Source organism: Pelophylax lessonae (assembly GCF_965119305.1).
Source record: "Pelophylax lessonae genome assembly, chromosome: 4".
NCBI classification, from domain to species: domain Eukaryota; kingdom Metazoa; phylum Chordata; class Amphibia; order Anura; family Ranidae; genus Pelophylax; species Pelophylax lessonae.
This window is the reverse complement of record NC_138771.1, coordinates 498,614,659-498,629,135: the sequence shown is the minus strand read 5'-3', so window position 1 is coordinate 498,629,135 and position 14,477 is coordinate 498,614,659. Positions and strand designations below refer to the sequence as shown.

General features: G+C 41.0%; 1 protein-coding gene across 1 annotated transcript in view; it reads left to right on the top strand.

The window, feature by feature from the left end:
* Positions 1–10,917, top strand: part of B4GALNT3 (beta-1,4-N-acetyl-galactosaminyltransferase 3) — a 143,423-nt gene extending 132,506 nt beyond the window's left edge. The window contains exons 16-20 of the mRNA XM_082255454.1: positions 2,622–2,775; positions 2,961–3,033; positions 4,743–4,896; positions 8,288–8,414; positions 10,568–10,917. Coding sequence (XP_082111580.1) covers positions 2,622–2,775; positions 2,961–3,033; positions 4,743–4,896; positions 8,288–8,414; positions 10,568–10,685 — 626 coding nt within the window. The 3' untranslated portion in view covers positions 10,686–10,917. The remainder of the gene's footprint in view (positions 1–2,621; positions 2,776–2,960; positions 3,034–4,742; positions 4,897–8,287; positions 8,415–10,567) is intronic.
* Positions 10,918–14,477: the final 3,560 nt, after the last annotated feature.

Sequence of the window (14,477 nt, the reverse complement as noted above, 5' to 3'; positions counted from 1 at the left end):
GACATACAGTGCAAATTTTAGTAATAAAAAATTAAGTAGTAAAAAAAGAAAAAAGGGAAAATAGATGAAATGATACTTCCAACAGGAAAATAACAGCCTCCCTAAATTAATCAGTTGTATCATTAGATGCGACCGTGTCAGTAGAGGCTATTCAAATATCCCAAACTTGAGAATTTTTTGGGCAACCCCTCACTATAAGTAAACTTATATAATGGGATTCCTGAATGAACTAAGCGCTTCCAGAGATCAGTTGTAGGTGCCTGTGGGGACTTCCACTTTAAAAGCATGCGTAAAACAGGAGCAAGCCTATCAATGTTTTCATGGCTCTAGACATGGCCAAAAGGTGTACCAGCCCCAGGATACAAACATCAACAGTTAAGGGTACAGATACAGAACTCATACAGTTGGAAACAGCAGCCCAAAAGGACTGGATGACAGAGCATTCTCAGAAGACATGTATAAATGTTGCCATGCCTTCTGGACAATGCCAACATTTAGCAGGATGTGATGGAAATATCCTATGCAATTTTTGGGGAGTAAAGTATAATCTATGAAGAATTTGAAATTTGTATTAGCCGGTCCTGAGTAGAGACCAGTTGTTGCATAAGATATTCCCAAATGTCCTCCCAGTCTTCAGTATTCAACTCCAGAGCCTCATTGCACCAGCAGGACAACAATTTATCAAGCCCCGCATGAATAGTTGGTAGTAGGCTCTTATATACAGTATAGCTGATAGTGGATTAGTGAGGGAATCATCTCGCAGTAAAGACTCAATTCCTGAAGAAACCAGGGCAACTGGTTGATTACCAAATTAAGTGTGAAATGCCAGGCTCAGTTGGAGGTATCGGAACAGATATGAGTTAGGGAGGTGGTATTGCTCTTTCAGAGTATCGAAGGTTTTAAGAGCCACATTTTTTTTTTTGACAGGGGACAATAAGGTTAAAACCTCCATCAGATTTAATTGCTTAGCATTAATAATGGCTAAAAATAAATAAATATTTGAGGTATACTCTGATCAGATGACCTATATGCCTTTGCAAAGGTCACATTATGTTCCTTGTCTATGAGCTGCATTGAGGGAGGTGCTAGTCTGTTACAGTTTGTTTATTGCTTAAGGCCATTGTGGGACTCTTTGACTGTTCATCTTAACATCATCTCTGTGATGGAATCCGGACACCTGACCGGGTATCTCCCCCAAGAAGCTGCTTCCTAAACTCTGGAACATGAGATCCACGAATCTGGCTATATGTACCCCAAGAATTCAACAGTACAAGTTTTGGAGTCAACCAGAATGAAACTGTTTATTCACACACAGGCACAAAAAGATATACACTCTGGGACAATCTCCCCTTCCCCTTAGCAGCCAATCCACATACACATATACATCCCATAATAGATTCATCTTACGGCAGACAGAAACAATAGAACAATGGAATACAGGTACTTAACAATAACAAACCCCACCCCACCTCACTACCTAGCAAGGGTCTGTGAGACACTCAAACAATATTCTAGCAATCCGAGAAATCAAATTGTCTTTCTCTATATATCGCTTGAGGGACATTGCCCAGAAATATTATTGTCCCAAGTGAAAGGGGCCCTTCACTCTTTCAACACAAACCACACATATAGAACCCAGGAAAACCGGGGTTAAACACGAAATGGGGTGTGGTTGTACAGCGAGTCTGATTAGTGCAGACCCGACTGGGATTCTTGGTCACCCTGTGCCCCTAATAGACACAGGGTGACTTACACATAAGAGGGGTCGAGGAAGCTGGACAAGGAGTTTCCTGACCTCTCTAAAGTAATCTGGGTTCCACAATCTCCATTAAAAAAAAGGAAAAGAACACGCAATCCTACCAAATCTACTCTTGAAGTGTACATTTTTTGAGCACTGACTGCTCTGTGCTTATGGAATATTTTTTTGTAATATTTCATTAGGTAAGATGCAAAAAATGTGCACTTCTGTTACAACAAAATATCTATGTGGCAACACGCAATCCTACCAAAAAAAAGGAAAAGAAAAAATGGGTTGGCTGGGTAGAATTGTCCAGAAATGAGGAAACTGCTAAATTGATTTACTGTAGTTCTGCTTAAGGTTATAGCTAAAGGCAAAAATTTTCTTTAGCTTTGGATAAAATGGGGAAAGGTTAGACCCTCTTTCAATTTGTTTTGCTGCTTATGTCACCCTTGTATGAGTACTGGTAACCAATGTGACCAAAAATGAAAGTAAGAGAAAACCCACAATTTTAGAGTTGTCTTTAGTACACGAGGTTAGGCAAAATCTTTCAATGGGAACACTAGTTCCAGGGACAACTGTCTAAATCGTGAATTCCCTCATATTGGGAGATTTCCTTGAACTTCCAATTACATCTTAGGGACAGGAAGTGAAAGGATATTTACCCAATGGTACACAGATTGCAAACAAAACAATGACAGGGGGATTTAACCTTTCCTGTGCTCTATCCTAAACTAAAAAATGTTTTTGGTTATATGTACACTTTCAGTATCTCTATTTTTTATGCAAACTAACTAGTTTTGTAAGTGTATAGTTCCACTTTAAATGCAGCTGTAGGTACTCGATGAAAGAGGTGGCTGTACATTTTTTCTGTTTCTTCTAGTAAAGAACCAGGCTCGATGGGTCCAGAAGTTTATAGAGGACATGGAAGCCATACATCGTAACACAATGGACACTTACTTCAGCGTTATTCTTGTGGACTTCAGCAGCACTGACTTGGATGTAGAGGCAACTCTAAAACAGTCCCATCTTCCCAGGTAAGGTGACAGGCAAGATCACTGAAAGTGTAACAAAAGGGGCCTCTGGGTTTAACAACAATATGGGAGACTCAATGCAGAGTATATAAGGAGAGAAGGGTTACATGCAGTTTTGCATGATACTGATGTCAAACTTCCAGCAAGATATCCTATTATCTCTAAACTCTGTGCTCTCCTCTCTGCAGTTACCAGTATGTGAAATTGGAAGGGAATTTTGAGCGTTCCTTGGGGCTTCAAGCTGGAGCTGATTTGGTAAAGGTGAGTGACAAAATTAAGTAATCCTGTAGAGATTCTTTCAACAGAAAAATAAGCTGTATCATAACTACTAAGGTTCATTTAGGTTTTTAAGATTTTGACTCTAAAAATATCAGCTAGAATAAACAGAGGTGCCCATAGTAGATAAGATAAGGCATCAAGGTCTTTTCATCAAAAGGTAAGTATTTATTTGGCATATACAAATTTAACAACCCCCTCAATGTGTTTCTTGACTATAAGATAAGGACACTTCATCAGAATCCCTGTTTGAAACACTTAAGTTCCTTTTCTACCAGGTTACATTTACATGGTAGCTCACCTTTTACCTAGTGCCATTTGTAAATACCACTGGATCAAAACTGCCATTAAGCCATTCCATCTAAATTAGACACTGTAGAGAGCCCATCCAAGAGGCTCAATATATTGTGACAGCTGTAATTGGTCATCACAGTGATCACATGCTATTCCTTAAGTGGTTGACCATTCCCATTCCTCATACAACAAAGAAAGGAGAGGGATCATAGTAATTTCGGAACTTGGAATGAATGAATGGATAAACAGCAGCAGCTGCAAATCAATTTGTTCAATTTCACTGACTGTGAGATTGTTTTGTTCTCCTTTCACCGTCCTGCCTCTCCAGCACATCTAAATGCTGTATGTGAACTGTATATTAACCCTTCTACATTATCCTGCACATCTACACATTAACCCCTTTATCTTCATCCTGCCACTGTATGTGACCTGCTGTACAATAAACGTTTCACCGTCTCCTCCCATCAATTATGACATGTATATTAAAGTATCTAGTGCACCATTGCCAGGCTCCATGTTTTATTAACCTCAGTACAGTGCTGTGGAGTATCTTAATTTGAAAAAAAAAGATCAATTTGAAGTGTCTATGTTCCAAAAAGCGGTAATGTAGGTTTTTTTTGTACTGACCTGGTATTTTTTTTGCTATGTTTTATAACAAAAAAAAAGAAAAAAAAACAGTGATTGGTAAATCCCTCCAAAAGATAGCTCTGAAAATAAAAATTTATTTGAGTTCATTGCATGAATTGCGGGAGTAAAACTATCACAGCACAGAAAGCTGAAAAATAGCTGGGTATTAAATGGTATTATAGGCTGGTACACATGTGGTTAAGGAGCCCACACTAATTCTGATGAAGTGACCATTTTAGAGCCAAAAAAGGCATTGGTGGTGTTGTTAACTGTAATATAACAAATAAACTGTTACCTTTTGATGAAAAATCTTGAAGTCTTTTTTACTAAGAATGCCTTTGCCAACCTCGCCACAATTTTTTTGCCAAAATCTCTTACCACGTTGCACACTGGCATCCCAGTACTGCCAAATATACTATCATCCGGAATACCCTGCTGGACATCAGAAGCAACCAGTCACCATGCCTTCATGGAGATGTTCTCCACAAATGCCATATCAGGTCGCTCCCCTCCTGGACTTCCTACAGATTTAGGCTTATGCATTCAGCCTTATATTATTTATTTTCAGAACCTTCAATCTTTTGTTTCAATTACTACACTTTTTTAGATCTCTTCTGTAACATTATTTCCTATTTTTCTTCTTTGTTTATTTCTCTTTTTTCCCTGTCTCACAGTTATTTGGAGGTCATAGACTGGCTTCTAAATGTAGTAATTGCAGACAATGTAATTTTATGAAACAGGATTTTATGGAAGCCTGTCCTTCCCTCTTTCAGAATCCACATAGCATCCTCTTCCTGTGTGACCTTCACATGCATTTCCCTCTGTCCATCATCCACCTAATACGCACACACACCATCGAAGGCAAAATGGTGTACGCTCCCATGATCATGAGACTGAATTGCGGTGCAACTCCAACCTGGCCCGAAGGTGAGGGTGAAATGTGAGATATCAGGGAATGTGTTGTGTCTGCTGAATATCTCTCACTGGTAAATGTCAAAGGATAACCCTAAGATAGCAAAGATAAGGGGGGTAATTTTATAAGTGTCCAGTTAAGCAAGTTGTAAATTCTAAAGTATTCCAGGTAATAGTTTAACATTTTTATATACCGTATTTATCGGCGTATAGCACGCTTTTTTCCCTCCAGAAAATATAGTGCAAACAATGGGTGCATGTTATACGCTGATAACTTTTTTTGGGGGGGGGCGGGAATTGGGCGATCACATGACCGGCCATTAAACATCAGAGGAGAGCAGTCACATGACCGGCCATGAAAGAACGGAGCTAATAAGGTATTTAGAGACACAATGTAGGAAGTATCTATGAAAAGGGGCTGGCAGTGATTTTTTTTTTACTTTAGAGTACGCTGGCAGGGCTTGCCATTCAAATGTCCCAAACGCAGTTACATATTATTATTATTATACGTTTATATAGCTCTAACATGTTTCACTGTGCCATTCACATCAGTCTCTTCACCAGAAGCACTTACACTGTAATGTCTCCACCACAGTCTCACACTATTATTATTATCTAGTTATATACTATGGTTCTAATAAATCCCACAGTGCTGTACAGAAATCACTGAGCAAATTACATCAATTTCTGCAGCTGTGGAGCTTACATTCTAATGTCTCTACCACAGTCACACAATCAGGGCCACTGATAGGGCAGTACAACCAGCCCTACTGTACCGGGCCCGGGCTCCATTAGCTCCATTAACTAAACTGTGGGCTGGGCAGCTTTAAAGTTAACTTCTGCCTAAATAAATAGAGGGACTTTAAATTCCAACCCCGCTCCAATTAACTTACCAGGCATATAAATATATTTTCCTTGGCCCCATCAGGTCAACAGAAGGGCCCAGGAGGCGATAGCAGAGGAGGGTCTTTATTTCCATTTTCGGAGCATAGGCACACCATCCTTGCCGCATGCTGTACTGTACGAGATAAGTAGTTCCGGCCGCCCACTGCCTACTATGTCTTTCCTGGTGGAGTGATTGATTTGTACATCACTCTCCCTCAGTAAATGGTGTGGACTGAGGAAGAAACTGATGAGAGATGGCTGAGAGGGCTTAGCGGTGCACAGACAAGCGGCACTCACTGCACACACTGACAGACTTCTACGGAAGGAAGGTACAGCTCCCAGACTGTGTGCTTATAATCATAATCATTATGATGATCACAGCACAGCATGTACTTTATGGCTCTGGCTCTGTGTCACATGGCTGTTGGGTGCTGACTTTGGTAACTTATGGCCGTACTGACCATAACACAGTACAGCCTTAACAAAGTCAACACCCAACAGCCATGTGACACAGAGCCAGAGCTATAAAGTACATGCTGTGCTGTGATCATCATAATGATTATGATTATAAGCATGAGTTGCTAGTTCACACTTGTGTTTGGAAGGGGGGGGGGGGGCAGTAAGAACATGCAGCTACCACTACCACCGTTCCCCTTAAATAACATTTCAACCAAGCTTTTCAATTAGGTCCGCCTATCAGCTTTTCATGAGGACCTGATTGAATGTTCCAAGTAGGTCTACTGGGGTTTGGATGTAAATGGATTTGCGTCCATTTACACCCTCCTTTGCTTGGGTCTACGCAGGTCTAGAAAAAAAAAATATATTTTTCCCAGACCCAAATGTGATAGATCAAAGGTAGCATGATGTAAATGGGTATGAGTGCATTTACATCTGGCCACCCATAGAGACATTACAAGTCATTCATAGATAGTGCTGTTGGTTGGCCCGATTTTGGAGCCGACCCCATTGTGGATCAGTTTGGGCTAGGCACTTCAAGGTCCTATGGGTCCCGGGTTCTGACTTGCAAGGGGTTAAGGACTTCCTGACGCTATGGTCCTCAACAGACATTACTCCTTTAGAAAAACACTATAAGGTTTTAGGTTTACACTTTAAAGAGGTTGTAAACCCAAAAAAAAAAAAAAAAACCTGTAAGACAAAGGCATAATGAGCTAGTATGCATCACATACTAGCTCATTATGAAATACTTACTGTACCTTAGAATGAAGCCCCCACAGTGCTGCCCGCTCACCAATGACTTGGCAGACATTTTTGGCCCTCCTGCTTCCTGGTTTGCGTCCTCCGGCTATCTGATTGGCCGAGGCATGATGACATCACTACCGCACAAATGCGCATGGAAACTGCCGTTCACGGCACAGGGCTCTGCAGGAACGGCATGGGTGGCCGTTCCTTCAGAGCGAATGCGCCGATGATGTCATCGGCTGCCTGAAAAGTAAATATCTCCTAAACAGTTCAAGTTTAGGAGATATTTACAGTACCTATAGGTAAGCCTTATCATAGGCTTACCTATAGGTACAAGTTGGAAGAGTGGGTTTACAACCACTTTAAGCACCTGTTTAGGCGACATCTTTCCCGATCACCTCCATTTCAGCAGGGAATCTGCTCACAAATCCCTTGCTGAACGGAGTTTATAACAGACTGGAGAAAGATACATTTCACTTAAAGACAAAGCTAAAGTCCTGTACACATGATCAGGAAATCAGACTAAAATACCACTTTCAAAGCAATTGTTAAATACTCTGATCGTTAATATTTCGATGTCGTCCAAAAGTATCTGAAAGGACAAACATGAAAATGCTTCTCATACGATTTTCATTTACGGTATTCAGTAAAGTGTTCATCCAAAAATACAATACAAATGAAAAACAAATACATTACATCACTTCCAAATTTATATTCTATCATACGAGAATTTCCGTACTGTAGTAACCTGTTCTTTGTTTAAATTAAACTGGTGTCTTATAATTTCATTGTGTGTGCCAGACTTTGGTTTTTTTGAGACGGGTGGGCAGGGTTAAGGGTGGGGTTGGGGGGAGGGGGGGGGTGTTAGGTAGGCTGTACAGGGCTCCATGGTTTCTAATAACAGCCCTGCACTCAATATTATTATTTTACACTTATATAGCTCTGACAACCATTGACATCAGTGTCTGCACCAGAGGAGATCACACTCTATTGTTCCCACTGCAGTCACACACTATTATTATACATTTAATATAGCACTGATCTATTCCACAGTGCTGTACAGAGAACACAGATTGGAGATTGAGTGATAATTTTCTTACACTTTACCCTTTGTATGGTTTCATTAGTTCTCCACAGCAATAAAAATTCAAGTCTGCCCTGAAAAATAATTACTCAAATGAAAGTTTACAATCTAACTGGTTCCTGTGAGGCACTATGGGCAGTTCATATTAAAAACACGTTGAGGTTTTTGAATATTTACATACAGTTTATAGACAGTTCCATGTTCTCAGGAAGTTATATCTTTCTGTTTTCTTTGTAGGTTTTTGGGAGGTAAATGGTTTTGGACTGCTGGGGATATACAAGTCGGACCTGGAGCGTATTGGAGGGATGAACACAGAAGAATTTCGGGAGCGATGGGGAGGAGAAGACTGGGAGCTCCTGGACCGGTAACGGGGCTTAAATTCTGATCTAGGGAGATGGGTGGATAGTACAAGAGAGGCCCTGAAATATTTGCAACACTAGAATGTTGACTTCCACTAATGGCAGGTCTACATCCTGGCGATTTGTTGCTGGACGTGTTTCTGTAATTCTCTTATGTCCTGCTTTCAGCTACAGTAAATCATACAAAAGAATTGTATCCATGAGCATTTCCTTTCCTAGGATAACAACACCTATTCAGTTCAGCTGCAGCATTGTCTTCCTTTTCGTGTGCACTCCTAAATTGGACTACAAGCAGCTGTGCCAATGCACAGTGCGCTGCAACATTCTGAGAGTAAGGGCTCTTTCAAACGGGCGGTCCGATCAGATCCGCCTGTCAGTTTTTTAGGCGGATCTGATCGGATCCTCCATGCAGCTCTATGGGGCAGCGGATGTCAGCGGAGACACCTCCGCTGACACCCGCTGACACCCGTATGCGATCAAGTCCGTGAAATCTGGACGGATGGAAACCCTATTTTTCCATCCGTTCAGGTATCGGATCGGATCGGATGAGAGCGGACAGGCGGTCCGCTCTCATCTGATTCCCCATAGAGAGCAGCGGGGGCTGTGACACCTCCCTCTCCGCACTGCAAGCGGAGACGGAGCTGTCATCCGCCGGCTCAGCGGGGATCACGTATCGATCCCCGCTGAGCAGCACGGATCCGCCTACGGATTGCGATCCGCTCCGGCACTTTCTTTTTTTCACGGAGTGGATGACACTTGTGTCATCCACTCCGTATGTCTGCATATCATCCCATCCGTTTGCGGATGATATACGGACATAATGTATGTCTATGGGCATTGCGGATTTCAGCGGATGACACCGCTGACATCCGATTTTGCATCCGTTCCGTTTTTTAAACGGAACAAAAATAGGGTTCTGTTCCGTTCCAAAAAACGGAACAGAATTGAAAGGAAGAAAATCGGATGTCAGCAGATGGTCATCCGCTTACATCCGCAATGCCATTGACATACGTTATGTCCGTAAATCATCCCCAAAAAATAGGATGATTTACGGACATGCGGAACGCCCGTGTGAAAGGGCCCTAAGCCCTTGTTCACACTGAGGGCGGGTTTGAAATGAGTTCAGATGAACTCGCACAATTTTAAACCCGCATGTCAGTGTCAGTTCCAGCACAGATGTCTATTGAAATCGCCGCCGAAGTCGCCAAAAGTAGTGCAGAAACTACTTTTGGGAATCGATGCGGCGCCGGAAAGTCGGCATCGCACCGATTCAGACTGTGCCATTGCGGGCAATAGGCTCCAATTTGGCATGCGATTTGACATGTCAAATCACATATTAAATCGGCCCGATGTGAGCAGCGGGGGCTAAAAATGTTATATTCAGCTGCTGCCATGAGTTGAATGCATCAATGAAAGGCTGGCAATCGCTGCTATTTAATAACTGTGATCACCTAACGAAGCTGTGTTGCCTAAATGCACTTTTGAAATAAAAATCTTACACACTCATACCTTTAATGTCAAGAGACAAAGGCAGATAGATCTTTACAATGTTCCTTTTCATTCAAGAGTTTTTGAGTACCAGTAGTGCTGACTACCGAGAAAGCTCTGTGAGTTTAATTTTTGACTAGATAAGTAAAACATTCCTTCTTTTGGGCACACATCAAATAAATATTTTGAGTATTTTACATTTTCAAGGCTTATAGAGTTACTAAAAGCAATAGCACATTTTATATGTCAGAACAGGAAACAGGATATAATGGAGAGAAGTGTGGTCTTACATGTTGTTGAATGAACTGAGCCAGCAGAAAAGTGACCCTGACAAATGAATGCAAAATATTTTCACCAATGCATGAGATAGCTAGCAGTAGTAAGTCACATTCATCTGGATGTAATTTGTAATGCTTTAGGTATTTCACCATTTCACTACTAATCAAAGTGACATTTTTGGCTATTAGAAGACCTGCTTGGATACAGAGGGAAATGTCTTCAACATTACAGAATGTGTCTAGTTCTATGTGACTACCATGACATGGATAAATGAGAACCTTAATAGATTGTTCTTTATAAATATTTCTGCAAATCCAAATAATCGCTCTTTTACATAAACCGAGTTATGATTTCTCTTAATCTGACCCCATGGTCTCTTTTTCTCTCTCAGGATACTTCAAGCTGGGTTGGAAGTGGAGCGTTTGGCAGTTCGAAAATTTTACCACCATTTCCATTCCAAGCGTGGCATGTGGAACAGTCGACAGTCCAGACATGCACAGCGTTTCTAAAAATATTGCACTGAGAGCGATTGGCTCCAGAGTTAATTCTCAGAAGAATCTCCAACATCGGAGAACTCTCTTACAGCATCAGGAAGCCGCTCCATGTCCGTGGTGGAGTGTGGCAATTGGAATTGTCTGATTAGCATGGAACAATGTCCTGACTGATTTATCAAAAAGTCGATTTATTTGCACTAGCAGTTCCCCCATCCTGCCTTAGGGAAGGCCACGAAAATGTGGATTTCGACATCGACATGGGTTTCTTAGTCAGCGCTCTTCAGTATGATTTAAGAATTCTGTTGTAAACTGGAGGCTGCCATCACTGAGTTGAAATTGCTAGTTGCTTTGCTATCATGCCGACCCTCTGTATTCTGACTCTTACACTTCTCATCGAAACTTATCCCTATAAAGAAAAAGGTATATACTTGCCTGTGGGAAGGTGCAGTGTGGTGCAGCGGCAGTAAACACAGAGTCCGGTTACAGAAACAGATCTGTATTAAAATGTATTGAAATTAATGTCCAACAAAGCACAACTACCTGGCAGGAAGACAATCTCAGCTGAATGCTGCAGCAAAGAATTTATCAGTAGGTCTCAGGTGCATCAACAGTGTCTGTCTCGAAGGTTGGAATGTGGCCTGGTCTGTCTGGACCCAGAAGGATAGTGTTACATAGTTACATAGTTTGTGAGGCTGAAAAAAGACATCAGTCCATCCAGTGTGTCCCTGCTCTTTCCCTACTTGTCTGGAACCTCTATATGCCGCTAATATTGTCCTGACACCACCCACTTACGAAATGTGTGCCAAGCATGGGATCCAGGGTCCTAAATAGACTCTGCCTGACCCAAGATGGCAAGCAGAGTCACATGGGATGGCAGCATCCAATTGGATAGCTAACCCAGTGACTCAGGAAACCATAGTGGAACCATGTCCCTCTTGACTTTCTCTCCCTCTGCAATGCCACTGTGGTTGAGCGCCCCCTTCCTACATGCTTCTACTGCTGCCCACACTGCCTAACGCTTCTCTGTTGAGTTAGAATTAACCTTCAAAGTTTGTTCAGCAAACCAACACTTCCAAGAGTGTCTGTCACCTTATTCCTGCATTCTGCTAGTGATTCCTTCCGCCAACCCTCTACCTGACACAGTAGTTGCATTGGGTTAACTAGAGGAACCACTGAGCGCAGCAATGGACCAGGAGATCAATAGTCCCAGAAGGCAGATGGTATTAAAGCCAGCTGGACATAATTTTATAAGCAGATCAGCATAACAGGCAAGCAACTAGCAATTTTTGAAGGAAGTTGCATCCATATTTCTGTCTATCAACAGGTGTTGTTTTTATGCCTGACAAAGGCAGCAAGAGAGAAGAACCCTAAAAGGCTTAGACCTGCAGACCGGAAGATAAAGCTTCCCATAATCAGAGATGGATGAAACATTTTACAGCGAAGGAGGTCAAACTTGGAAATTTGGACACCTATGGGTGGAGTCATGGGGTTACAGTCTATTTAGCCTCAGAATGTTCTCTGGGAATGTTGGCAGATAAAATAATGAGTATTTATTGACTGGACAAAGTGCCTTAATAGGGAATAGGACTTGTATTTATTTATTAAATTGTTTTTTTTTTTTTTAAAGTACAGGCATCTTTGGCAAATATATGCTATACATATATATATATATATATATATATATATATATATATATGTATATATATGTATATATATGTATGTAAATTAAAAGAAGCTATATATGTATTTGATAGTAGTGTTGGAGAGTTGGTAGCCTTTGGACTGCTCAGGATCTACAAAATCTCAGTAGGATGGTATGCCAGGGATTTGTAGTACCTGGGCAGCTGGATGTGTGTAGATTGCCCTGGCATGGTTGGTAGGGCAAGTGGTGTCAGAGACTATATTTGAGCCAAGATATGGATAGTTCTCTATTGTTCTGTAATGTACAGCAATATACATTGTATAGATTGCCTCTTGTCGCATTTGTACAATATGAATGCTATGCACTAATTTTAACCCAACAACTCAGAACAGTAGAAGGTAACTGTATATATATATTAAATATGTATAGTGTTCAGAATGTGTACAGCATCCAGGTGTGAAGGCAGGGTCATAATTACAGACAAATGGAATGATTTCAGGAAAACTGATTTAAAATGACTGATTTTGTCTTAACTGAAATTTCATCAAAATAACCTCTGGTCTGACCATATTATCAGGATAGGAAACTATACCTTTCAGTCCTGGTTTACACCAGTGTGATTTCAAAGCCCCAGATCAGAGAAATTTGAATTGATGAATTGGTGATTTCCTTGTGGCTTGCGACTCGACTTGAGTCTCAACAATTTGAACGGTTCTATTGCCAAAGATAGGGTGCGACTTGTCATGCAATTTTGAACTGTCAAATTGCATGACAAATCGCATTGATGTGAACCAGGGCTAAAGTGTATGTCCAGGAAAAACTTTTCTTTTTCAAAGTTTGGACAGAGTGAGAAAGAACCAGAACCCTTGTCAGATTTTAACTGTGATCCAAGGCTCCGGTATAGAGATTTTACCATACTTAAGCTGGCCATACCTAGATCGAAAGTCCCTGCTGAACTGACCGAATTTCGTTCCATGCATGACCACTGTGGTTGAACAGAAGTTGATCTAGCAATAGAGTCTGTTGGAAAAAATTCAATTGATCAGCGTTGCAGGCTTTAGACTGCAGTGCTGATCTGTGTATTCTGATGTGGAGAAGTCTCCTCGCTGGCAGAACTCAAAGACACAGCAGGAAGGATTCCCCTATCCCAGATAGCAAGCAATTGAGCTGCAAGTTTGAAAATGATTTGCTAAGCTATTGCTAGACTTGCCAGGCTTCACGAGTTGCACAATTGCAGCAAGTCCACATTGCATGATTCAAGATCAACTTTGCAAAAATTCTGCACGTCTACTGCAAGTTCTGGTTCAGTTATGTTGTGCAATAGTCATCCCACCACAGGGGTCACTGTGGCTAAATTTTATGCTGTAGACTTATCACTGCAATTTTGCTCTTGTTAGAGACTTGTCACGCAAATTTTCCCCAAATTGGAAGAGTGTCAACTTGAACCAGTGCTTCAAGTGCTCTGCAAGTGTACAACTTTTCAGTGAAAATGTACAGTAAGTTAACAAGACATAATTCAACACTGCCACAAATGTGTGGCAAGTTATCCTTGCTATCTGGGATCCACAATGGGGGAATCAGTTCAGTTTTTTCCCTTCACCTGCTGGTTGAATAAAAAACCTGACTCATCTATGGTCAGCCTTAGTGTGACGTTTTCACTAGCCAGGAAGTGAGGAAACATTTGAAACAAGGAACATAGACAACAATACAAATTTGAATGTGGGTTCTAGCCTTTCCTTACTTTACTTAACCACTTTCAGACCGGAGGATTTGGCTGCTCAATGAGCAGGCCCTATTTTGCGATTCGGTACTGCTTGACTTTAACAGACAATTGCGCAGTCGTGTGACGCTGTACCCTTGATGTCCTTTTTGATGTCCTTTTTCCCCACAAACAGAGCTTTCTTTTGATGGTATTTGATCACCTGTGCGATTTTTTTATATTTTGAGCTATAAACCAAAAATTAGCGACAATTTAAAAAAAAAAAAACAATATTTTTCACATTCTTCATATGAAATTCTCTAAAAAAAAAATTTAAAGATCAAAATTTTTTAACATTTTAGGCCAATTTGTTTTCTGCTACATATTTTTGGTAAAAAAAAAAATCACAATAAGCGGATTTTGATTGGTTTGCGCAAAAGTTATTGCGTTTACTAAGTACGGGAAA